A 27,147-nucleotide genomic window follows, 5' to 3' on the forward strand; every position below is an offset into this window, starting at 1 on the left:
TGTTTAGTTGTCTCAGGTTTCCTGCCAGTTAACTAAGAGTTCATGTGATTTATTCGCATCTTGTTGTGTGCTCAGAGGTGGCCTGTCCTGGGGTTGGAGGACGATCTGAGTGTGTGAGTGGGTGGCATGGGAGGGAGGAGAAGGATTTGTGAGTTCTTTCCCTACCCCCTTCTTCAATTACCCACTCTGCCCTCTAACCTCTTCTCCTAACCCCTGCCTAACACCTCTCCCTGGTGCTCCTCCTCCTCCCCTTTCTCCCATGGTCCAATGTCCTCTCCTGCCAGATTCTTTCATTTCTAGCCCTTTACCTCTTCCTCCCACCCACCTGGCTTCACCCATCACCTCCTAGCTTGTCCTCCTTCCCCCTCCTTATTCTGGCATCTTTCCCCTTCCTTTCCAGTCCTGAAGAAGGGTCTTCAAAATGACGACTGTTTATTCATTTCATAGACGCTGCCTGGGTTCCTCCAGCATTTTGTGTGTGTTGCATTGTACTGACATGGTTCTGCTGAACATTGAGGGCATACAATGTTGGTGCTGGAATGTGCAGTGACACTTGTGGGCGGAGCCTGCCACCTCCTTAGGTTGTAAACACAAATGACACATTTCACTGTATGTTTTGATGTACATGTGAATCTGTATCTGAGTCTGATTTCACTGCATCCACCTACAGTACGTAGTACGGGTACCTGGTGTGACCTCAGAGAGATGAGAAGATGGACAGTTGATGACAAATCCCATGCTTGGATAACATTGCCAGCTGTTTCACCTCCATACTCTAACTGGTTCAGGAATACTTGACTTTCAAACTGGCACCTCATAAACCCTGACGAAAGACTGAAGATTGAGCATGTTGTGCATTGTTACGTCCCTTCCACACAAAATTCTATCAACCTTTGACCATAAGACATGGGAGCAGAATTAGACCAATTAGACCATTTAGCCCATCAAGTTAGCTCCACTATTCCATCATGGCTGATTTATTATTCCTCTTAACCCCATTCTCTTGCCTTCTCCCTTTAACTATATACAACATTGAGGTTTGTTTTTGTAGGATTTTTCCAGTCGAGGGCATTGGTGTTCCCATACCAGGTTGTGATGCAGCCAATCAATATATTCTCCAAAACCAATCAACAGAGATTTGTCAAAGTTTTAGATGTCACACTGTATCTTCACAAACCCTTAAGGAAGTAGATGTACTGTCGTGCTTTCTTCGTAGTTACACTTGTGTGCTAGGCCCAGGACAGGTTGTCTGAAATGGTAACACTGAAGAATTTAAAGTTGCTGACCTGGTCCACCTCTGATCCCCTGACGAGGACTGGCTCATGGACCACCAATATATACATTTAACTCACGACAATCTGCATTTTCCAGAAACTTGATGCTTGAATATTGAACCAAATTACCAATGGGAAATTAAAATCTGCAAAGGCCATATGGTTCTTGACATTTTGGAAAAATTACAAACTTCTCCAAATAAAACTTTTCTATAGCCAGAAATGAAAACCACAGCACTGAAATATTTATTCAGGAAATACATGATTTTGATGCAAAACATTAAATATTGTCAGATAAAGTTGTTTGTGTTTATTTCCAGAGTCACCTGTTGCAAATCAGTAGGACCTGAGCAATCCATGACTTTATAATTTAAGAAATACATCAGCTGATATTGTTTATAGATTTCTGGAAGTGAATTTTGTGAAAAGAACAATTATTTTACAATCACAATTTCTGTTGGTAGTATTATAAAAGAACCAATTATTATCATTATTCGAGTGATAAAATGGTGCAGGCTTCTTCTCACATTTGTTAAACTGAATTATTCTGCGTCACTGAATGAAGTTACTGAGGCACATTGGTCAGAAATGTCAACTGCATTTTCTGTATCTATTCATTCATTCATTTGGGATGCAATGCAGAACAGGCCCTCCCGCCACAACGAGCAGAGCTGCTCAGTAACCCACCACCTAATCGCAGGACAATTTACAATGACCAATTAACCTACTCACTGGTAACCCTTTGGATTGAGAGGGGAAACTGGAGCACCCGAAAGAAACACATGCACATACGGGAAGAATGCACATTCTTACAGAGGACACCGGAATTAAACTTCAAATTCCAATGCCCCGAGCTACAATAGCATCACACTAACTGTTACCCTGCTGTGGCACTAAAGCAGCAAGTATGTAGAATGAAGATGCATCGAGCCTCATCACTATACAGAGTACCTTCAGTGACCATTCCGTAGCATGGTGCGATGCAGGACTGAGGATAAGGAGGAGAGGAAAGCTTCCATTTATAGAATTGTTCACCTCCTCAGGAGATAACCTGCAGACCATTATTCTGAAAGTAGTTATCTGAGTCATAAAGATCAGTAACGGTGAAATTCGACGCGCACCCTGTCCTCAGTTAACGAGAAGTGAGGAGAATAATGGGCAGGGGTTCTGCACCCACAGCTCTGTAGAAAGAATCCATGTTCCATAGTTCATTAAAGTTCACAGGCTATGTAACGTGTATTAGTGGAGTTAGATCAGGGGTTCACAACCTTTTTTATGCCGTAAACCAGTATCATTTACCAAGGGGTCTGTGGACCCCAGTCAGATGGTTAAGGGTACCGGTCTCACGCTGGACAGCTGAGTACGAGTTGACATACGGGTACAGTGCCACGGGAAGGTTAAACAGTCAGAGGTGCCTTCCTTCAGGAGAGATGAGGTTCTGTCTGCCCTATCCGATGAAAGGATCTTCCAAGATTCTGTGGGCTGAAAGATAACACAGTGTTCTCGAACTCTTCAGCTGAGCCAGGCAGATCGCTATGCTTAAAGCTGACTGCTGCATTTTAACAGTGATATCACCTCAAAAGTACTTCAGAGCTTTGGACTGTGTGAAAGGAAGTAATTAAATGCAAATCTTTCTTTAGGAACATGAAGAAAACGGTCTCCGGAATAAACTCTCCGACTGCCAGTACTTACAAACTGGAGCACTGGGTTTTCGGGAATAGAGGTGGGGGAAGGGAACAGGGAAAAGGCTTTGCTTATTCCCAACTCATTTCGCACATTTCCCCCATTCTGATCACCCCAGCAGTTCTTTGGTTTTAGCCACAAGATGTTTGTCCATGTCAGCAGTAACATCCTCTGTCATCTGTTGAATCTACAAAGAAATACACAGCAAGTTACCAGCTAAGCTTAACCCCTGCATCTCCTGACAACCCCGTAGAAATTAAATAAAATTAATCCATTTTATAAATAATAATCTGAATTAGCATTTCATTATTATGCATTAAGACACCAGAGTAAGATGAAAAAAAACATTTCACTGAGTTTTAATTTTAAAATTATCTAATTATAACAAATCATCATAAAATTGAGTTTTCTTTTAATTTAATGAAAGGGGAGGGGTCATAGGTTTAGGATGTGAAGGGAAAGATTTAAAAACAACCTGAAGGTCAACTTTTATATGCAGATGGTCATGAGTAAAATGGAACGAGTTGCCAGAGAAGGTGGTGGAAGCAGATATCATTAAGAGGCACGTGGACAGGTACACGGAGAGATATAAGCCGAATGCTGGAAATTGGGCATCGTGGTCAGCATGGGCTGCTTGGGCTGAAGGGCCTGTATCCCTGCTGCATTGCTCTGTGATTCGATGTAAAGATAATGAGCAAGCACGTGCCAAAGAGATTTTACTTCTCCCTACAAAGATCTTCCAACTGAAACCTTAACTGAGGTTGCCTGGCCTGCTGAGTGTTTCCAGCAGTTCATGTTTTTATTTCAGAGATATACATATTATTCAGCAACACTGAGACCTAAGTAAAGCATGATACCTGTATAAAGCTGTGCTGACTTTAATAAATTTAATTCAAATGCACCTTTAATTATCACTTACTCACTGGTGGCAAGGATAGTGTGAAATTTGCAGATGCATGTAGGTGTGAAAGTTGAGGGCTCTAACAATGTTTTGTTTGTTGGTCCTTTCCATACCTTGTGACACATTGGATGGCAACTTTGCCATTTCTTTAGCATTTTTTGTCATTTTTTTTTACAAAGCCGAGTTGCTAGCTCGACACTCAACCCAGCACAGTTAGAAAGCGTGCGAGGGCTGGCCGGATCCGAACCTGGGGCTAGTTGCCTCAAAGTCACTACACCGTCAGCCGGCCAAACATAATGAGAGTTACTGAAAAAGATACTGAACAAAGGGACAAAACACTGACATATAATAATCATTTAGATATAAATGTAGGAATACACCTTTATGTAAAGGGCTGTGAATCTGTGGAACTCATTGCTACAGATGGTTGTGCAGGCCAAATCATTGAGTAGAGCTACTAGGACTTGATGTTTCAATCCCTATCGTAAGTTGGCACTCTCGATGTTGGCAGTGGGCTTGGAGTGGTGACAAGGAGGGTAGGTACATCATCGGGGTCATCAGGTGGGCACCCTCCTTCTTTGACATTTTGTTGATAAGCCCACGATGTCTCCAGAGGGCTCAACGGTGCTACCTGGTGTTGCAGATACACCCCCTCAGTTCCATACCCTCCTCTCTTCATCTTGCATCCCAGTTGTTGTCTTTCCTTTTAATCCAAATCCAATTGCTGCTTTCTTCTCCTGCGTTTGACAAGGAGTTGATTGCTTGTTGGAGGGAGTGACCCCTCACTCCCATCTTCTTCAATAGACTGGTCGTAGATGTAGTAACGAATCCCCTGCATCCCACTTCTACAGGGAAAATCTTGGTCTTCCAGCCATTCTGGACAGCTTCAGTTGCCAGTTCAGAGTACTTGGTCTTTTTCCTCTCATAAGCTTCTTCGATATCATCTTCCCAAGGTACTGTCAATTCCACAACATATGCCAGCTTACCTGTTGTGGACCACAGGACCATGTCTGGCCGGAGTGTTGTAGTCACAATGTCTGGGGGAAACACAAGCTTTTTTTCTAAGTCCACGTCCATTTTCCAATCCCGAGCAACCTGCAGAATGCTGACATCTTTTGATGTTATAGGGTGCTCTGGAGATTGGCTTGATCATCACAGGAAAGCGACATCTATCATCAAGGAACCCCACCATCCAGGACATGCTCTCTTCTCACTGCTGCCATCAGGAAGGAGGTACAGGAGACTCAGGACCCACACCAGCAGGTTCAGGAACAGTTATTACCCCTCAACTATCACAGTCTTGAACCAGGGGGAATAACTTCACTTGGCCCATCAATGAACTGTTCCCAGAATATAAGGACTCACTTTCAAGTATTATTCATCTCATGTTCTTAATATTTATTGCTTATTTATTTTCATTTTTTTCTTTTATATTTACAGTTTGTTGTCCTTTTTTTTTTGCACACTGGTTGTTTATCTGCCCTGTTGGGTAGTCTTTCATTGATTCTATTATGGTCTTTGGAGTTACTGAATATGCCCGCAAGAAAATGAATCTCAGGGCTGTATATGGTGCCACACATGTACTTTAATAATAAATTTACTTTGAAACTTTGATAGGTTCTGGATGAGTCAGGGTGTCATAGGTTCCAGGGAGAAGGCAGGAGAATGGGGTTGCGAGGGATAATACATCAGCCATGACGGAATGATGGAGCAGACTCGATGGGCCAAATGGCCTAATTCCACTCCTATGTGTTATGGTCTTATTGTCTAAGATTTAATGAGAGAAAATGATGATATGTATGTACTTCAATAATAAGTTTATTTTGAACTTTGAATGCTGGCAAATGGGACCAGCCTGGTGGGCATGGACCAGATGGGCTGAACAGTCTGTCTGTGCTTGATGACTCTATGACTAGAATATCTCTCGCCTTTTAGGTGCATTGTCCCAAAGAAATCCAATAGTTTAATTGGACATCATCTTCCCCAATAAGACCCTGTGGATATAGTAACAATCCCTGGGTGGTTCATTATTCACCTCATGTCTTATGGTCTTATAATCTGCACTTCTCTGTTCCAAATGATTACAGTACCATTGGGCAATGGAACTGGCAAGGAGAGCCTCCATGAAAGTGGCTCACACCTTTGTCCGAATGGCTTGCTTTGCTCTGCTCTGCTCTGCTCCTGTCCCTCACCCTGTTCATCTGTGAGAGGCCAATCGATGAAAGATAACTCAACGCTGACGACTGACAAATTGATGGGCTGACCTTTTGAGGGCACTGTATTGCTGGGCTTGGTAATCAGTGAACCACAAGTTAAAGTGTCAATGGAAACATGCTAGAGAAATTGCGGGGCTTTCAGATTAATTGGAGAGCGCTTTCAGAGCGTCAGGAGAGACAGGATTCGTCAAACCTACCGATGTACTAAACCTTGCAGGGAACACGGAAATAGAGGCCATTAATGGCTTAGCAGAGATCAGCTAATGCAGAAGCACTGAGAGAGGCAAAGACAGTCCAGCCTGATTTTTCTTTGTTCAATTATTCCTTGATTTGCACTGATTTGCAGCTGACCCTTGTCAGCTCATTCCACGTGTCTGTGCTGTACGTACTGTGGTCCAGGTATAAAAATAACCGAATGTCAGCTTGAAAATTACCTCGTACAGTTGACATTTTAAATGTATGTGGAAGCTATTCCCTACCTGTAACAAGCAGAATTAGTGCACACAGCTCCTGTAATTCAGTTAAACCTTTCCAGCATTCTTACAGCGAACCCTAAATTTGCTCCGTTATAATACCATGTTTGAACACTTAACCCATTCGGAAGAAATTACTCTCAGCGTTATTTTATTTAAGGTGTCAAGCCACTTACAATGATTATGTGATTTCAGAGCCCATGTTTAAAAGATTTGTTTAAAGGAGGAATTCCCATGGTGTTAGAATCACTACATTTCCTTTGCTAAAGTGCAAACTATTTAAAATAATATTAAAATATCAGCAATTGTTAAATAAATACACAGAAATCCAAATAACACCCTTCCACAATGCACAAAAAGCCTTTTTATCCCCAGCAAATCTATTTGTCTGTTTCAGGACAACATCACAAACTTATGCAAGTGGTATCTCGATTATAGCCATTAAAGTTTAAAGAATTATAAAATGGGTCAAATCTAAACGACAGTCAGAAGGAAGTAATTACAGGAATTCATGCAAGAGGCTACAGTGATCTGCAAAGGGTTTTGGCTGCAGTATCACTTACCAGAAAATTAATGTAGCTATGCAGTATAATTACATCTTCCTTTGTTTAGCAACCATTTAATCTTTGATATATACGATATCTATAGCAACATTAATTGGCCTTCACTATTATGGTCTCTGCAGTCAGCAAGCCCAGGTGCTTCCCCACAGGAAGCTAGGAAAGATCAGGGGAAAAAATTGTTGCAGCTATTCGAGTGACCACAGTGACTCATGTCGGGAACAATGCGTGCGGAACGCTGGACGAACTCAGCCGGTCAGCCAGCATCTATGGAGGGAAACTGAGAGTTGGCGTTTTGGGCCGAGACCCTTCATCAGGGCTAGTCAGCAAGAGGGATGTGCAGACCAGCATCTGCACTCTTCCCCCCCTTCTCTTTTTCCATTTGCCATTATAGTTCCACTCTCACCTGCCCATCACCCCCTTCTGGTTCCCCCCTCAACCCTTCTCCTCACCTCCCTCTGGTTCCCTTTCTCCACTCTCTCAGATTCCTTCTTATTCAGCCCTTTACCTTTTCCACATATCATCTCCCAGCTTTTCACTTCATCCATCCTTCCCCACCCACCAAGCTTCCCCTTCAGCTGGTCTCATCTGTAAACTGCCAGCTTTTACTCCTCCTTTCCCCCACCTTCTTATTATGGCTTCTTTCCCCTTCCTTTCCAGTCGTGATGAAGGGTCTCAGCCTGAAACATCAACTGTTTGTTCTCCTCCATAGATGCTGCCTGAACTACTGAGCTGCTCCAGAATTGTGTGTGTGTGTGTGTATCTTGCGGCACACGTACTTGGGAACAACTGTGGAATGGGATGACCATGCCATCCTCAGAGATGGCCAATGTCTTCTGCAGCAGGATATCCAAACCATAGACTAGAGCCCCTGACCTCCAATGTCCAGCTCAACCCAACACAAAGAAATGGTCAAATAAATTATTTTCATCTTTATCCAATTAACCAATTCAAGGTGACTGAAGCAATGTATAGGGGAGAATGCCAGAGATAAGTGCTTTTAACATAGCTGGTGGTAGATGCTGATACATTAGGGATACTTAAGAGACCCTTAGACAGGAAGATGGAGGGCTATGTAGGATGGAAGAGTAGATTGATTTCCCTCTCCTAGTGTAGAGTGCCCTCCTGCTTCAAATTATCCACCATTGTCCCTGTACCAAAAAGACCAAGGTAACATGCCTGAACGACTGGTGTCCTGACGCACTCATCTCAATAATAAGCAAATGCTTTGAGAGGCTGGTCAAGGACTACATCTGCAGCTTGCTACCACCCACACTGGACCCTCTACAATTCACCTACCAACACAACCGATCGACAGATGACATAGTAGCCACTAATCTACATACCGTCCTTACACATCTGGGGAAGAAAGATGCTCATGTCAGAATGTCGTTCTTGGATTACAGTTCAGCATTCAACACCATAGTTCCATCCAGGCTCGGCAAGAAGCTCAGAGAGCTCAGCCTTGACCCTGCCTTATACAGCTGGATTCTGCACTTCCTGTCAGATCGCCAGCAGGTTGTAAGAGTGAGCTCCCTCACCTCCACCCCTCTGACTTTCAATACAGGAGCCCCTCAGGGCTGTGTACTAAGTCCCCTCCTTTACTCCCTGTATACCCATGACTGTGTTGTCACCCACAGCTCTAATCTGCTAATTAAATTTGCCAGCAACACTACATTGATTGGCTTTATGTCAAACAATAACCAGGTGGCCTACAGGGAAGAAGTCATTTCTCTGACACAGTGGTGTCAAGAAAACAACCTCTCGCTCAATGTCACAAAAACAAAGGAGCTGGTTGTGGGTTACAGGAGGAATGGAGATGGGCTAACCCCTATTGACATCAATGGATCTGGGACTGAGAAGGTAAACACCTTCAACTTCCTTGGCATCCACATCACTGAGGACCTCACGTGGTCTGTACACACCAGCTGTGTGGTGAAAAAAGCACAACAGCGCTTCTTTCACCTCAGACAGTTGAGGAAGTTTGGTATGGGCCCCCAAGTCCTAAGAACTTTCTACAGGGGCACAGTTGAGAGCGTCCTGACTGGCTGCATCACTGCCTGGTATGGGAACTGTATCTCCCCTAATCGCAGGACTCTGCAGAGAGTGGTGCAGACAGCCCAGCGCAATCTGTAATCGTGAACTTCCCATGATTCAGGACACTTACAAGGACAGGTGTGTAAAAAGGGCCCATAGGATCATTGGGAACCCAAACCGTCCCAACCACAATCTATTCCAGCTGCTACCATCCGGGAAATGGTGCCACAGCATAAAAGCCAGGATCAACAAGCTCCGGACAGCTTCTTCCACCAGGCCATCAGACTGATGAACTCACGTTGATTTGAGTGTATTTCTATATCACATTGACTGTTCTACTTATTATAAATTACTATGATTGCACATTGCACATTTAGATGGAGACGTAAAGATTTTTACTCCTCATGTATGCGAAAGATGTAAAAAATAAAGTCAATTCAATTCAAAAGGTCAGCATACCATCATGGGACAAATGGTCTGTACCGTTCTATGTTCTGTACGTTAATACCAATTTCAGTATCAAATACTGATTGGTTAAAAAATGGGTTTGTCTTGGAAAACCAGTACCAACTCCTCCACCAAGCTAATTTGGACTTCTATTGATATGACCGAGATTCGCAGTTCAGGTTTGAAGCCACTGAACCTTTGACGGCCAGATTTGATTTGATTTGATTGGATTTTAACCTGGCTCACACAATCTATGGAATTGTTACACAGTCAGAAAGCCTGTTTTTACCCTTATCCCTCTCCCTCCTCACGTCTGTGCAGTGCTGGACTCCATATCAGTAAAACCACAAGAGATGGAATGGATATTCTTTATAAATTCTTTATTTTCATCCAATTAATTGGGCCACCAAGTAAGAAATCTTAAATTTCAACCCCAAGCAAATTAACCATTCGACAAACTTCAAAAAATCTTTGTTTGCAGAAGCAGGGTGATTATAGGTCACACCGCAGAGCACTGACGTTCTGGCAATTGATCAAAACGTCATGTATACACAATGCTGATCCATGTAACAACCTCTGCAATGTTGCAGAAAAGCCAGAACTGAGCGCAAGACAATGGTCAGACTTTCTTTAGTCCTTCCTTCTGTTGACCTTTTCACTTTCCCACTGCTCTACAGCTTATAGATCTACCGGCATCCTGACATGGCTTCCTAAGTTTGTATTCACTGGAGGAGGGTGGAGAGGGGATAAGCTCCCACTACCTACTAAATGCTTACAGCGGCGTGTCTCAAATAGCCTCTGACAACCAACTCCCGGCCCTTAGCGACTAAGCCTGGCGGAACCAATTCTACTGACAGGAGAAGGGGCAAAGGCAGGCATCTGGCACCGTAACCCCATCGTTTCAGGCAAACAGGGCTCATCAGCCGTTGGCATCTCGTCTCGGAGGAGGAGAGCTCTGCTGCCTTGCGGCTATATCCACTCATGGGAAAGGCTTCAGGAGTAAACCCCGAGGGAAAAAGTCCTGGGCTGGAGCCCCCAGGGCAGTCCGACGCTGAGTCCAACGCTGACTGGCGCCAAACTGCATTGATCTCTTCCGTTCCTTTAGATTCATCAGTTGTGTGGAGAGGGAGAGCCTACGGCACGGGCAACAGTTTGCCATCCATATCATTCTGCCTTGACTTGCAAACTGGCTTGGGTATCACGTAGACATCTAGGACACAACATCCATGGTCAACCCCGACCAACCAAGGGCCTCAATCCTGGCATGGGGCGCAAAAGCATTTGAATATTTGTTGGTCAGAATGGCAGTAAATGCCTGTGCAGGCATCACAGTTACTCCGATACTGGAGAGTTATACAGTATGGAAACAGGCCCTTCAGCCCATCTCGTACACGCCAACCAAAGGAGTCCTATTCAAGCTAGTCTCATTTCAATGTTCAAAGCTCAAACAAATTTATTATCAGAGTATGTATATGTCACCATATACTACCCTGAGATTCATTTTCTTGCAGGCATTTACAGTAGAACAAAGAAGTTCAATACAATCATTGGAAAAACAAATGACCAGATGTACAAAAGACGACAAACTATACAAATACAAAAATATCAAATGATAGTATTAAATCAATAAATAACACAGAGTATGGGTTGCAGAATCCTTGAAAATGAGTCCATAAATGACAGTGACAAAAGAGCATGGCCTGGATAGTGGGAATCCTTGATGATGATGCACTTGGTCCATAACCTTCTAGATTTTTCCAATCCATGTACTTGTCCAATTGCCTTTTAAAAGCTGTTACTGTTTTTGTCCTGAGCAATGGTCTCAGCCCAAAGCAACAACTGTTTATCCCCCTCGGCCCAAAACATTGAACTGTTTATTTCCCTCGGTCCAAAGCATCAACCATTTATTACTCTCAGCTCAAAACATTAACTGTGTTTTCCCCTCAGCCCGAAACATTGACTGTTTATCCCCCTCGGCCCGAAGCATCGACTGTTTATCCCCCTCAGCCCAAAGCATCGACTGTTTATTCCTCTCCCCGCCTGACTTGCTGAGTTCATCCAGTATTCTGTGGTGCGTTGCTCAAGATTTCCAGCATCTGCAGAATCTCGTGTTTATGTTATTGCACCTGCCTTAACCACTTCCTCTGGTAGCTCATTCCACACTCTTTGTGTAAAAAACCTGCCCATCAAGTTCCTATTACAGTGAAACTTCCTCCTCTCCTCTTAAACCTGTGCCCTCTAGTTTTTGATTCTCCAATGTTGGGGAAAATATTGAGTACTATCACCCAATCTGTGGCCCTCAGATTTTATACACCTCTACAAGATCTCCTCTTGGTCTCCTATGTCCCAAGGGATAAAGTGCTAGCCCACCAACTCCATTTGCCATTCCTTGGCCCACTAATCAGTTGATCAATCCCCTTGTAATGTTTGATAACTTTCTTAATTAACCACCATAGCACCTACTTTGGTGTCATCTGCAAACTTACTAACCACGCCTTCTACATTCTTATCCAAATCATTGATATATCCAGCACAGCAACGTAGCAGTTAGCACAATGCTTTACAGAGCTAGCAGAAGATCAGAATTCAATTCCTGCTGCTGTCTATAAGGAGTCAGCATGTTCTTCCTGTCACTGTGTAGGCTTTCCCCAGGTGCTTCAATTTCCCCTCACATTGCAAAGACATATGGGTTACGGTTGATAAGTGAGGGTACACCCTGTTGACGCTGGAAGCCCGGCAACACTTCTCCATGCTCATGCTCCGCGATGGTCACTCCTCCCTCTTTGTGCTGGTAAGGCTATGAAGACTACCCCGGCTGTTGTGCTCTGTGCCTGCTAATATGATGAACTGATAAGCGAAGCTCTGGGCTGCTCTGGGGTTCGGATCTGAGGACTCAATTTTTGGTTCAGATTGTCATTTGCTTCATTCTTTTCCATGATTTGCTTTTATTTCTTTTCTCTTGCGTTTCGGGTGTTGGTCTTTTATTTATTTATTTAATTGGGTTCTTTTGGGCTTCTTGCTTTGTGGTACCTGTGAGCAAACAAATCTCAAGGTTGTATCACTTATACACTCTGATAATAAATGCACTTTGAACTTCAGACACATGTGGGCTGCTCCTAGCACATCCTCAGACTGTGCTGGCCAATGGCGCAAATGACGTATTTCACTGTATGTTTTGATGTTCATGTGACAATTAAAGCTAATCTTTAGTCGCTACCCACGCTCCTGAATATCACTAGCTTTTTCAATCAGCACATGGCCAAGTGGTTAAGGCATTGGACTACCTACCTGAAGGTCGTGAGTTCGAGCCCAGCCGAGGGAACGTGTTGTGTCCTTGAGCAAGGCACTTAATCACACATTGCTCTGCGACGACACTGGTGCCAAGCTGTGTGGGTCCTAATGCCCTTCCCTTAGACAACATTGGTGTCATGGAGAGGGGAGACTTGCAGCATGGGCAACTGCCGGTCTTCCATACAACCTTGCCCAGGCCTGTGCCCTGGACAGTGAAGACTTTCCAGGTGCAGATCCATGGTCTTGCAAGACTAATGGATGCCTTTCAATCAGCAATAATCAGTGCAGTCAACCGATAAACTCTTTTGACCACATTCATTGTGTATGTTCTTTGTTTAATCTGGGTATGCAACCTGAACAAAGACAGGATTCTTTGGGGAGAGGTAGCTCCCTGATGACCCATCCTTGGGTTAGAGGTCTGTGTATGAGGGAGTAACAGAGCTTGTTTTGTTGTTTCTCCTCCCTCTTCCTCAATTCTGACCTCTTACCTCTTCTCCTCACCTGCCTATCACCTCCCCATGGTGCCCCTCCTCACTCCTTCCCTCCCATGGTCCACCCTCCTCTCCTATCACATTCCTTCTTCTTCAACTCTTCACCTCTTCCTCCTATCATCTCCCATCTTCTTAGTTCATGCACCCTCCCCCACCCATCCACCTTTGACCCCACTTGCCAGCTCGTCCTCCTTCCCCTTCTCACACCTTCTTATTCTGGCATCCTTTCCAGCCTTGATGAAAGGTCTTAGCCAGAAACGTCAGCTGTTCATTCCACTCCATAGATTCTGCCTGACCTGCTGAGTTCCTCCAGCATTTTGTGTGTGTTGCATTTCCAGCATTTGTAGAATCTCTTATCTGTTTTGTTTTGCTGTTGTTGTTTCGTTGCTTGTGTTCTGTGTTGATCTGCTGAGCGTTGTGGACATGCTATGTTGCCACTGCAATGTGTGGCAACATTTGCAGGCTGCCCTCAGCACATTCTTGGACTGTGTTGGCCATTGCTGCAAATGACGCATGTCACTGTGTGCTTCGATGTACAGTGATAAATAAGCTCATATCTTGAAATTGAATCTTGATCTGATTGAGAGAGGGAGAGCAAAAGTGTGCAGGAGGCAAGCAAACCTGATAGCACACGTTTAGTGCCAGAAACCAAAGATAAATTTCTTTGGTTTGCTTCTCATTTGCAATCTTATGGTACAATTGGGAACACCAAATGCCTTTGGTTAGAAGATTATTATAGTGCTTTTAAGAAATACTTAAGAAAACTTTAAAAGGAGGGGGAAGGGGGAGTGGTGGGAAAATTGCAACCATATTGTACTAAGACACTTCACTGACCTGCTTCTCCAGCAGTCTGATTGTATCTTCAGAGACAGAATCCTTTGATTTCTTAACTTGTGCAATGGCATTGGCGCGCAGTTTTCGCAGAGATTCTTTTGACTTGTTTGTTATCTGCTTTGCAAGTTTGGCTAGATGTTCTCTGTGCTCTCTGGTCACCCTGCGGGAACAGTTATTGATGTCAAAGCAAATCCCAGAAAGATAAAGCATGAATTGAAACAAAATGCCTGATGTACACATGTACAGGATGCTGCCTGCTTTAGAGGACGTGTGCTATGAGCAGAGGGTGGACAAGCGGGAACTGTTGTCTCCAGAGCAGCAGAGACTGAGGGGACATTGACAGAAGACTATAAAATTACGTGAGAATTCTAGCCTGCTCACCTACTCAGCTGATCAAGATCCTCTGCTATTTTATTTTGTAATAAAATTATAGGGCAGAGAGCTAGTTTCATAGAACATAGAACACTGGAACAGGCACTTCAGCCCACAAATTTGTGCCAAACCAAATAAATTAGTATTGACTGAGAAAGGATGCACTTGCCACAGAGGACTCATTAATCTGGTTCCAGGGATAATAGACCTACCACTGGAGATGGAGTAGACCAAGACTGTACTCTCTGGAGCTTAAAAGAATGAGAGGAGATCTCACTGAAATTTACAAAATTCTTAAACACAAGAGATTCTGCAGATGTTGGAAACTTTGAGCAACACACACAGAGTGCTGGAGGAACTCAGCAAGTCAGGCAATATCTGTGGAGAGGAATAAACAGTCGATGTTTTGGGTCAAGATCCTTCATCGGGACTTTATCATGAATGGATAATTTCACTCACCCCAACAGTGAGCTGTTCCCACAACCTATGGACTTACTTTCAAGGACTCTTCATTTCATGTTCTCCATATTTATTATTTTATTTTTTTTCTTTTTGTACTTGTACAGTTCATTGTCCTTTTCCATCTTATTGTGTGTGTCTGTTCATTGATTCTATAGTTTCTTTGTGAATACCTGCAATAAAATGAATCTCAAGGTTGTATATGGTGACATATATGTACTTTAATAATAAATTTACTTTGAACTTTGAAGGTCTTGGTCTAAAATGTTGACTATTTATTCCCCTCTACAGATGCTCTCTGACTTGCTGAGATCCTCCACCTTTCTGTGAATGCAGCTTTGATCTCATTTATAACCCTTTTGTATCTCCAGTTTGGATACAAGTAATAGACGCTTCCTAAACCTTTTCCAGACAAAGCAAGGTTGTGCTTGTGGAACTGAGTCCATACAATCTGCGTCTTTCCTTTCTGCCTTCCTTTCCAGTCCTGATGAAGGGTCTTGGCCTGAATCGTTCACTGTTTATTCCTCCTCATAGATGCCGCCTGACTGATTGAGTCCCTCCACCATTTTGTGTGTGTTACAAAATTCCTACAGAACTCCATCATGGATGGTCCCAAGCCTGGCTGCGAAAGCAGCAGGGTTGGACACGGGGCTAGCAAACACATCCTGCAAAAACCCAGAGATACAGAAATGCCAAGACAACTGAAATACTGGCCCAGGACAGAGAACTCTGGCGAGCTGCTCTAAGTGGCCTATTCCCCAGTGGGCTTAAGTAGAAAAAGATGATAAAATTTTTTACAGGGCTTAACAGTAAGGACTGGAACCACAGAAGAAAGCAGTCACTAGAACGTGGAGCAAAGAATAAGAAACTGCTGAAGGAACAGCATCAGTAGAAGCAGAGGGCTGGTTAACATTTCGTGTTGAGACCCTGCATCAGGGAGTAAGGATTGTTCCCACCCCCACCCCCCAGCTAAAGCATCTAAAACCAGGGTCACAGAACAATGGTCAGCTATTTTATACTGAGAGAAGGAGAAAAAGCTGCAGAAAGTTGTAAACTCAGCCAGCGCCATATCATGCGCAATAGCCTCCCTAACATCGAGGACACCTCCATAAAGTGATGCCTTAAAAAGGCAGCATCCGTCACAAAGGACCCCCATCGTCCAGGTTGTGCCCACTTCTCATTGCTACCATCAAGGAGGAGGTACAGGAACCTGCAGACAAACACTCAACACTTTCGGAACAGCTTCTTACCCTCTGCCGTTAGATTTCTGAATGGACAATGAGCCCATGAGCACTACCTCAGTACTTTTTCCTCCTTTTGCACCACTTATTTAACTACTCATATATACTTATCGTTGCTTATAGTTTTTTATTATTATGTATTGCACTGTACTGCTGCCACAAAACAACGAACCTCACAACGTAATCCAGTGATTCTGATTCGGAGAAGTCTCTTCATTGAGAGGGCGATGAAAATTTGTAATTTTCTATCCCAGACTTGGTCACTGAGTTCATGCAGAATACAAATATAGATTTTTGGATATTAAGGGAATAAAGGAAAATGGGGACATAAGTCACATTATGAACAGACTAGTGTCACTTTACGTACAAATAATCTATGTACAGTATAGAAGCTACCTTATGTACATATTTATTGTGTGTTTTATCATAGTGTTTGTATATAGAACATAGAAACTTACAGCACATTACAGGCCCTTCGGCCCACAATGTTGTGCCGACCATGTAACCTACTCTAGAATTTCCCTCGCGCATAGCCCTCTGTCTTTCTAAGCTCCATGTACCTATCTAAGAGGCTCTTAAAAGACCCTATTGTATCCACAAACAGCTACACGGGCAACAGCTTGCTCCCCATATCGTACTGCCCAGGCTGCGTATCTAGACAGCAAGGAGGCAACATTCCTGGTCAATTCTAACCGACGGAGGCCTCAAAAACCAAACCAGGAAATTATAGACTGGTGAGTCTGACATCAGTAGTGGGTAAGTTATTTTAAGGGACCAAATATACAAGTATATGGATAGACACGGACAGGTTTAAAGACCTCTCTGGGAAAAGTAAAGGTGTGGGAGTACGTTTCATGGTGAACAATGCTTAATGCGACCCAGGTAGCGCGCACAGCCTCAAATCCTTTTGCTCCCCAGATCTGGAGTACCTTATGCTGCTATGTCGACCTTTCTGGCTGCTTAGAAAATTCATGTCTGTTATTATACATCCCACCACAGGCCGATAACAGCCTGGCTCTCAATGAACTTTGTGAAACCATCAAAATCCATGAATCCACACACCCTGAGGCTGCTTTCATCATCACTGGAGACTTTAACCAAGTGGCACGGGCCAGATCTTATGCAAAGTTCTGCCAACATACCTGACCACTGCTACTTTCCCTTCCACAATGCCTACAAAGCACTTCTCCACCCTCCGTTTGGAAAGTCTGACTACTCCTCCATCTTGCTCCTGCCCACCTACAGGCAGAAATGGAAACAGGAAGCAGCCACAGTGAAAACCGTCCACTGCTGGATGGGACACATCCCTGTGTTGCCGTTTTGCCACCTTGACGGCTCTACATAAATCACAGTGGCATCTATTGAGCTCCTGTTGGTCTCTAGAGGCTTTATAGGCCTTATCCCTCGCACTGAACTATTTATCCAAGGCTTCCAGTTTGCGGAGCTTTTCTTTTCTTTATTTATTCCCTATTCTAGTTATCTTCTCACCCCTTCTGTTCCCTTCACCAACCTATCACTGTTTCCTGGCGCCCCTCCTCCATGGTCCATTGTTTTCTCCTATCAGATTCCTCCTTCTTCAACCTCTTCCACCTATCCCCTCCCTGCTTCTTCATTCCCTCTTCCACACTCCCCTTCCCCCTCACCTGGTCTCTCCTATCACCTGCAGGCTTGTACTCCTTCCTCCTCTCTCAACCTCCTTATCCTGGCTTCCTTCCCCTTCCTTTCCAGTCCTGATGAAGAAAGACATCAGCTGTTTATTTCCCTTTTCTGTGCTGCATCAGATTGAGAGTAACAATTATTTTGTTCTCCTTAACACCACAACCTATGTTCCCCTTGGCATTATAGGGGCTGCAAGGAAAAGAACCAGCAGGACTGTCACAGAGGCTGCTGAGCGAGTCCCCAGATGGGTAAGAATCAAGACGGCATGACCCAGGGACCAGTACTGCTGGGACACAAGCCGGGGCCTGATCAGCCCTGGCTGGGTTGACTAGGTGAGGGTGTTTGATATTGAGAGACCTGCAATACCCCATGACCCTAGGTTACACCACTGATGATGTGCTCCAGCACATTCTAGAATGTACCTTAGCATCACGTACATGAAATGCCATTAAACAATCTTGAATCTTAAAGAGATATGGCACTGAGGGAGATCAGCTGTCACCTTGCTGAATGGTAAAAACGATTCAAAGTGTTATAGCCCCACTCTCAGCACTAATTCTCATGTCTTTGAACCAAATGCATTTTCCCAACATTTAACTAGGGATCCATTCTATCACACTTACATGTTTCCACTTGTGCTGAATCTTTAGTGCCTAGCTGAAATAAATCTTTAATGCCAGGGACTAACTTCTCTATTTATGCCCTTGCAAAATTCAAAATACACATCAAGCTAAATGTGAAAATATCCAAAAATCCAATTCACTTTTTGCTTAAGACAATTTGGATAACATGCTCCAAGTCCCAAAAGATTATTTTGAACAAATATAAATTGGAATTAATTCTTGTAAGCCCATGTTCCAACACATTACTATATGTCTGGGTTAGACCTTGACATTTCACTGTCCTTCATTACAACAGCAGTGCAGTGAGACTTACAAGTTCATTATTAAAACAATCTCACATTGTAACAGTAGCCCAGAAACCTATGTGGTTAGAATTGACTCCGAACTTCATCTTGCATAATTACCAAGGGCCAACTGAAATTATGAAGAAGTAATTTGAATTTAAAATACAAATTTTCCTTAATAACTATGATTAGATAGTATCTAAAGTTCCTATTCTTTTACAGCATGTGAAAACACTTGTTACATTTCTATTTACATGAATAACAAGCTTTGATTTTTACTAACAATAGACCATATTATACAGTCTACTTCATAACGCATGGATTAAAATATACTGATTGTAAATTGCTTTGCCTTTTTGCATATTAAGGCTGAAATAATGGTTTTCTATATTTAACGCCAACTTTGCATTTTGTCACTGGAGTAAGAATTTTAATTTTTTGTCAAAAGGAGGTTATAAAATAAACATTTATACACTTCCAATATCTTACATTTTTATTTTATTAAAATTACAGGATTCTTTAAATTTAGAATTGATCACTGAAATTAAAAGTGCGAAACTTGTAATTATTTTCCAACAAATCAATCAGTCTTTGACAACCGTCATTTTGATTAGCTGTCAAAACAATATGCAGGGAAATATCACATCTACACAGAGTGTTGTCACAAGAAAGCAGAATCCATCATTAAGAACCCCCACCACACTCTCTTGTCACTGTCACCATCAGGAAGGAGATACAGGAGCCTCAAGACCCACAACACCAGGTTCAGGAACAGTTATTACCCCTCAACCATCAGGCTCTTGATCCAAAGGGGATAACCTCACTCACTCCAACACCCACAACATATGGACTCACTTTCAAGGACATTTCATGTTCTTTCTATTAATTGCTTACTTTTTTAATGTTTCTTTGTATTTACTGGGAATGCCTGCAAGAAAATGAAGCTCAGGGTTGTATATGGTGACATATATGTACTTTGATAATCAAGGACTCACCTTATGTTTTCGATATTTATAGTTTAGAAAACATAGGAAAAAAATAGAAAACCTACAGCACAATACAGACCCTTCGGCCCACAAAGCTGTGCCCAACATGTCCTTACCTTAGAAATTACCTGGGGTTACCCATAGCCCTCTATTTTACTAAGCTCCAAAGAAGCCCCAAAACTCCAAAGTTTATTTATTATTGCTTTTTCTTTATTTTTGTATTTACACAGTCTGTTATGTTTTGCACACTGGTTGTTTGTCCTTCCTGTTGTGTGCGTGCTCCCATTGATTCTATTATGTTTCTCCTATTTACTGTGCATGCCCGCAAGAAAATAAATCTCAGGGTTATATATGGCAACATACATGTACTTTGATAATAAATTTACTCTGAACTTTTATACTTTGTATATCGGTATCAAATGCATCTTAATGCAATATTCCAAACCTATCAGAAGTATATTAATCTGCGTATTCAGTATCCAAGATGCATCTGCCGACATAAATCATTGCACATTGAAAATTTATTTTAAATTTTTAAATTTATTTAGAGATACAGCATGGAACAGGCCCTATCAGCCATTACAGCCACATCACACAGCAACCCCCGATAACCCCAATTAATCCTAACCTATTCACAGATTAACCTACCCGTAAGACAATGCAGCAGAAGTCGGCCATTGGAGTCTGCGCCGCCATTTTATCATGAGCTGATCCATTCTCCCATTTAGTCCCACTCCCCTGCCTTCTCACCATAACCTTTGATGCCCTGGCCACTCAGATACCTATCAATCTCTGCCTTAAATACACCCAATGACTTGGCCTCCACTGCCGCCTGTGGCAACAAATTCCATAGATTCACCACCCTCTGGCTAAAAAAATGTCTTTGCATTTCTGTTCTGAATGGGTGCCCTTCAATCCTTAAAGTCATGCCCTCTCGTACTAGACTCCCCCATTATGGGAAACAACTTTGCCACATCTACTCTGTTCATGTCTTTCAACATTCGAAATGTTTCTATGAGGTCCCCCCTCATTCTTCTAAACTCCAAGGAATACAGTCCAAGAGAGGACAAACGTTCCTCATATGTTAATCCTCTCATTCCCGGAATCATTCTAGTGAATCTTCTCTGTACCCTCTCCAACGTCAGCACATCCTTTCTTAAATAAGGAGACCAAAACTGCCCACAGTACTCCAAGTGAGGTCTCACCAGCGCCTTATAGAGCCTCAACATCACAGCCCTGCTCCTATACTCTATCCCTCTAGAAATGAATGCCAACATTGCATTCGCCTTCTTTACCACCGACTCAACCTGGAGGTTAACCTTAAGGGTATCCTGCACTAGGACTCCCAAGTCTCGTTGCATCTCAGAACTTTGAATTCTCTCCCTATTTAAATAATAGTCTGCCCGTTTATTTCTTCTGCCAAAGTGCAAAACCATACACTTTCCAACACTGTGTTTCATTTGCCACTTCTTTGCCCATTCTCCCAATCTATCCAAGTCTTTCTGCAGACTCTCTGTTTCCTCAGCACTACCAGCCCCTCCACCTATTTTCGTATCATCAGCAGACTTAGCCACAAAGCCACCTAGTCCATAATCCAAATCGTTGATGTGCAACGTAAAAAGAAGCGGCCCCAACACGGACCCCTGTGGAACACCACTGGTAACCAGCAGCCAACCAGAATAGGATCCCTTTATTCTCACTCTCTGTTTCCTGCCAATCAGCCAATGCTCTATCCATGTATGTAACTTTCCCGTAATTCCATGAGCTCTTATCTTGTTAAGTAGCCTCATGTGTGGCACCTTGTCAAAGGCCCGGTATGTCTTTGGACTGTGGGAGGAAACCAGATCACCCAGAGATAATCCACGCACTCCACAGGGAGGATATACAGGGACTCCTTACAGAGGATGCTGGAACTGAACTCCAAACTCTGGTGCCCTGAGCTGTAGCAGCACTGCGTTAATCCTGGCGCCCAAAAGTACTAAGAAGTACTTTGAGATATTTTAATCTGATAAATAGCGGTTAGTATGATGCTACTACAGCTTGGGGTATTCCAGAGTTCAGAGTTCAATTCCAGCATCCTTTGTAAGGAGTTTAGGTGCTTCTCCCAGTATGTGTGCACAGCCAAGACCTACAGGTTGGTTAATTGGTCACTGTAAACTATCCTGTGATTAGGCTAGGCTGAAATAGGTGGGTTGCTGAGTGGTGCAGCTCACTGGGCCAGAGGAGCTGCATCCCGAAAGAAAGAAAGAAAGAAAGAAAACCAAATGCATGGTAGCATTATGTTATTTTGGAGTACAACTTTGTGTCATGAAATTAAAATTTCTCTTTTGCCTCCCACTTTCTTCTGGCTTTACTGGATCCATAGTAAGTTGCAGACAAGACAGGAGGAAGCTAACGTTGGTAGCATGCCGCACTACCAAGATTTCACTTGGTAGTTTACAGCTGGCCACTATCCAGTGGTTTTCCTAAAGCAGGAACTGGTTGTGGGTGTTAACCCTCTACCGGATGTTGGAACACCCAAACAATGCATCATTCTGTGACAACATAATGCGTTGCCTCGCCACACCACAGTCCAGATGATTCACAATTCGATAAACTGATGCGGCCCTCCATTGGTTGTGGATGACCATGGATGTTTGTCCTAGCTGTCACAGGCAAGCCAGGGCAGTACGATATGGAGAGCAAGGTGTTGCCCACTGCAGCAGGCTCCCCCTCTCCACACAGCTGATGAATCCAAAGGAACGGTAAAGGCCAATACAGTCTGGTACCAGCAGCACTGCAGGAGTTTCCCGTCAACATTGAACTCAACGTTGGGCTGCCTTTGGAACTCCAGCTCTGGCGTTTTTCTCAGCAAGATTATTCAAGGCTCTATTAATTAGCTTCAATCATACCGATGCCCACAAAGAGCAGGGTGAGCTTCCTCAGTGCTCATCGCCCAGTAGCACTCACTCACATCTTCTGTAATGAAATGATTTGAGAGGTTGGTCAGGGCTGGAATTAACTCTTGCTTAAGTACAGACCTAGACCTGCTGCAATTTCCCTATCGCCACAATAAGCCGAACGCAGATGCAATCTCGCTGCCTCTCCACTCATCCTTGGGTCACCTGGACAACGGCAATACCCATGTCAGGCTGCTGTCTATTGATTACAGCTCAGCACTCAACACTATCATACCCTCAGTACTAATCAACAAGTTTCAAAACCTAGGCCTGTGCAACTCCCAACGTAACTGAACCTTTGACTTCTTCATCAGGAGACCACAATCAGTGTGGATTAGAAATAAAATCTCACCAACACTGGCACACTTCAAGGATGTGTGCATATCCCGCTGCTCGAGTCTCTCTGCACCCATGGCTGTATGGCAAGGCAGAGATGAAATGCCACCTATAAATTTGCCAATGACACAACTGTCGTTGACAGATTCGCAGATGTGACAAGGAAGCATACAGGAGTGAGACAGCTCATTTGGTTGAGTGGTGCTGCAATAACAACAACTTAAGAATACAACCTCGACCTAATCACAGGACAAGTTACAATGACCCATTAACCTACTAACTGGACTGAGGGAGGAAACTGGAGCATGCGGAGGAAAGCCACACGTCCATGGGGAGGATGGACAAACTCCCTACGTACTTACTCTTCTCATTACTACCATCAGTGAGGTGGTAGAGGAGCCTGAAGACTCACCTGTACGTTTTAGAAACAGCTTCTTCCCTCTACCATCAGATTTCTGAATGGTCCATGAATTGTACCTCACCGCATTGTTCTATTTTCGCACTTTTATTTATTTTTATATACATTGTAAATTAGTTTTTTTTTATGTGTTGCACTGCACTGGTGCCGCAAAACAACAAATTTCATGGCATAAAGCTGATTCTGATTTAAAGTTATGCCATGTTCTGCTCTGTGTCACCCTTGTGCTTGCTGATTGACCTTGGCTCCTAGTCTAAAAACAGTTTAGCTTTGAAATTCCCATCTTCGATTTCAAACTGCTCGCCCTCCCCATCTTTATAAACCTCTTTCACCTCTGCAAGATGACAGTGTTTCACCATTCCCAGCACTAGTCCCCTAACCTGCTGAACAACCCCTGCCTTCCCATTCTGACCTATCGCAACATATACTCTCCCACAACGTCAAAGGAACTTCTCTAGAAACTACTGATATTATTTGCATTGCGCCTCTCAATTACACCCCGAGACACGAGATCACCTTCGATTTTAATATTATTACCATTCAGATTTGGAATTTTCAGCTGAATTACACATACGCTGAAGATATTTCTGAAAAAAAATTCTTAGAAATTTTCTATAAAGGCCATAAGCAATAAGGCATGGCAGCAGAACTTAGTCAAAGCTGAAGTTAAAAAAACATTATCTCCTGGCAATTTAATTGGAGTTTCTTGATGCACCTTCCAATTGACTTGAATTGTTAACCCCACACATTTAACATTTCCATGTTCCTACAACGTAGAAGATAGAACACATAATACCAGAGCACAGTACAGACCCACAATATTGTGCTGACGTTTCCACCTACCCCAAGATCGATCAAACCCTTCCCTCCCACGTATCCTTCCACTTATCCGTCATCCATGCACCTATCTTAGAGTTTCTTAAATGTTCCTGATGTATCTACCTCTACACCACTACCACACCCCCCCCCCCCCCCGCCCTTGCACCAGCCATTTCCACCCTGGTAAAAAGTCTCTGGCTGTCCACTCAATTTATGCCTCGTACTATCTTGTACACCTCTAACAAGTCACCTCTCACTCTCCTTTGCTCCCAGCTTGATCAACCTATCCTCATAAGACAATACACCTTAATTTTTCTACATTATGCAAAACATTCTAAATTAGAACAAGAGTATGGTAAAATATTTAATTCACGCTATTTTCTGAATTTTATTACAGAAATAATCAGTATTAACAAAATCCACATCACATTTTAGAAACAATTTTTTTTAGCCTTAAGTAATTTTGCCAGCAACTGCCCTATAATGACAATCAGCAGACAAGGAACAAAACCTTAGACATAACCTTCAAATTACTTACTTAGGAATTGGCACCCTGATCAGAGTTCCATCCACTTCAGGGTTCAGGTTCATTCCACTTTCCCTTATGGCCTCGGTGACAGCCACTGTTGCCTGTGAACCAGATCAAAAGGTACAGGGCATTAGCAGAATAATTACTTGCAGCTGGCTGTTCCGTCTCCGTCCGGCTAATCTATTTGCCCAGAACATGGAAACGTTTACCTCTTTCACCAAGAATATCAGGAAGTTAGATTCAGCCCAAGCAGCTTTGATCCCACTGCGACTTGTGAGCCAAGTCCCCTTGTACACACACGGATAAACCGTGTCATGGTAAAGGAGGAGAAAGGGGGAAAAAATTAAAAGAACAGAAGTTCTGCCTCTTTGAACAAATTTTTCAGTGGTTTGAGGCAATCTATTTCAGAAACCTCAGATTAATGCTCAGGGGAGTATCTGCAAAACCAAGATTTTAAGAAAAGAAATTAAAGGTTTTTAAAAGCTCAAATTGGATATATACATACATTTTATTACATCTATTAAGTGAATATATTTTCCAAAATATGAATGAGAATCAGAATCAGATTTAATAACACTGGCACATGTCAGTGGCAGTGTTTTGCAGCAGCAGTGCATTGCAATACATAATTTCTAAACTATAAATATAAAATAAAAACAAATTATAAAAAAGAAAGTAGGTAGTGTGTTCATGAGTTCAATGTCCACTAGAAATCTGATGGTGGAGGGGAAGAAGTTGTTCCTGAAACACTGAGTGTGTGACCTCAGGCTCCTGTACCTCCTCCTTGATGGTGGCAATAAGAGGGCAAGTCCTGTGTGATGAGGATCCTTAATGATGGATGTCACCTTTTTGAGGTATCGCCTTTTGAAAGTGTCCTCGATACTAGGGAGGCTGGTGCCCATGATAGAACTGGCTGAGTTTACAACTTCCTGTAGCTTTCTCCTATCCTGTACAGTGGCCCCTCCAGTGTTCAAAATTGAAGGAGTTATTGTCAAAGGCACTGATCTGACATCAAGTAAAACACAGGTAAAAAGTTCTAAGAAAAATGTCTGAGCTGATGTAAAGCCAATGAACATAAAGGTCTTCATAATCAAACCCAGATTCCCTCCTAATTGTGTTAAACATTTATTTTATTGTGAACTAGGCACAAAATTACTCACCAATCAGTTGCAAATTGTGTCATGATAAATCACTGGTTGCATAATGGCCTGGTATGGAAACACTATTGCCCTTGAATGGAAAGCTTACAAAATGTAGTGGATACGGCCCAGTCCATCATGGGTAAAGCCCTCAAACCACTGGGCACATCTACGTGGAGCACTATCGTAGGATGGCAGCATCTCAACAAGGAACCCCACTATTCATACCATGCTCTCTTCTTGCTGTTACATAGAAACATAGAAAATAGGTGCAGGAGTAGGCCATTCGGCCCTTCGAGCTTGCACCGCCATTTATTATGATCATGGCTGATCATCCAACTCAGAACCCTGCACTAGCCTTCCCTCCATACCCTCTGATGCCCCTAGCCACAAGGGCCATATCTAACTCCCTCTTAAATATAGCCAATGAACTGACCTCAACTGTTTCCTGTGGCAGAGAATTCCACAGATTCACCACTCTCTGTGTGAAGAAGTTTTTCCTAATCTCAGTCCTAAAAGGCTTCGCCTTTATCCTCAAACTGTGACCCCTCGTTCTGGACTTCCCCAACATTGGGAACAATCTTCCTGCATCTAGCCTATCCAATCCCTTTAGGATTTTATACGTTTCAATCAGATCCCCCCTCAATCTTCTAAATTCCAACGAGTACAAGCCCAGTTCATCCAGTCTTTCTTCATATGAAAGTCCTGCCATCTTGCTATAAATGCCAGCATACCATTCGCCTTTTTCACCGCCTGCTGTTCCTGCATGCCCACTTTCAATGACTGGTGTATAATGACACCCAGGTCTCGTTGCACCTCCCCTTTTCCTAATCGGCCACCATTCAGATAATAATCTGTTTTCCTATTTTTGCCACCAAAGTGGATAACTTCACATTTATCCACATTAAATTGCATCTGCCATGAATTTGCCCACTCACCCAACCTATCCAAGTCACCCTGCATCCTCTTAGCATCCTCCTCACAGCTAACACTGCCGCCCAGCTTCGTGTCATCCGCAAATTTGGAGATGCTGCATTTAATTCCCTCATCCAAGTCATTAATATATATTGTAAACAACTGGGGTCCCAGCAACTTTTTTTAAAAATCTTTTTCAACTGGTTACCATGAGGAAGAAG

General features: G+C 43.1%; 1 protein-coding gene across 3 annotated transcripts in view; it reads right to left on the reverse strand.

The window, feature by feature from the left end:
* Positions 1–1,510: 1,510 nt before the first annotated feature.
* mrrf (mitochondrial ribosome recycling factor) overlaps positions 1,511–27,147 on the reverse strand; it is a 67,600-nt gene continuing 41,963 nt past the window's right edge. For 2 of the 3 annotated variants that reach the window (XM_063073320.1, XM_063073321.1), the window contains exons 5-8: positions 24,882–24,973; positions 17,923–18,009; positions 14,208–14,367; positions 1,511–3,144 (exon numbers count right to left, since the gene is read on the reverse strand). In XM_063073320.1, the coding sequence (XP_062929390.1) occupies positions 3,067–3,144; positions 14,208–14,367; positions 17,923–18,009; positions 24,882–24,973 (417 nt within the window). In that variant the 3' untranslated portion in view covers positions 1,511–3,066. The remainder of the gene's footprint in view (positions 3,145–14,207; positions 14,368–17,922; positions 18,010–24,881; positions 24,974–27,147) is intronic. The other variant, XM_063073322.1, reaches the window with a different exon arrangement.

This window comes from Mobula hypostoma, chromosome 21 (assembly GCF_963921235.1).
Source record: "Mobula hypostoma chromosome 21, sMobHyp1.1, whole genome shotgun sequence".
Taxonomy (NCBI): domain Eukaryota; kingdom Metazoa; phylum Chordata; class Chondrichthyes; order Myliobatiformes; family Myliobatidae; genus Mobula; species Mobula hypostoma.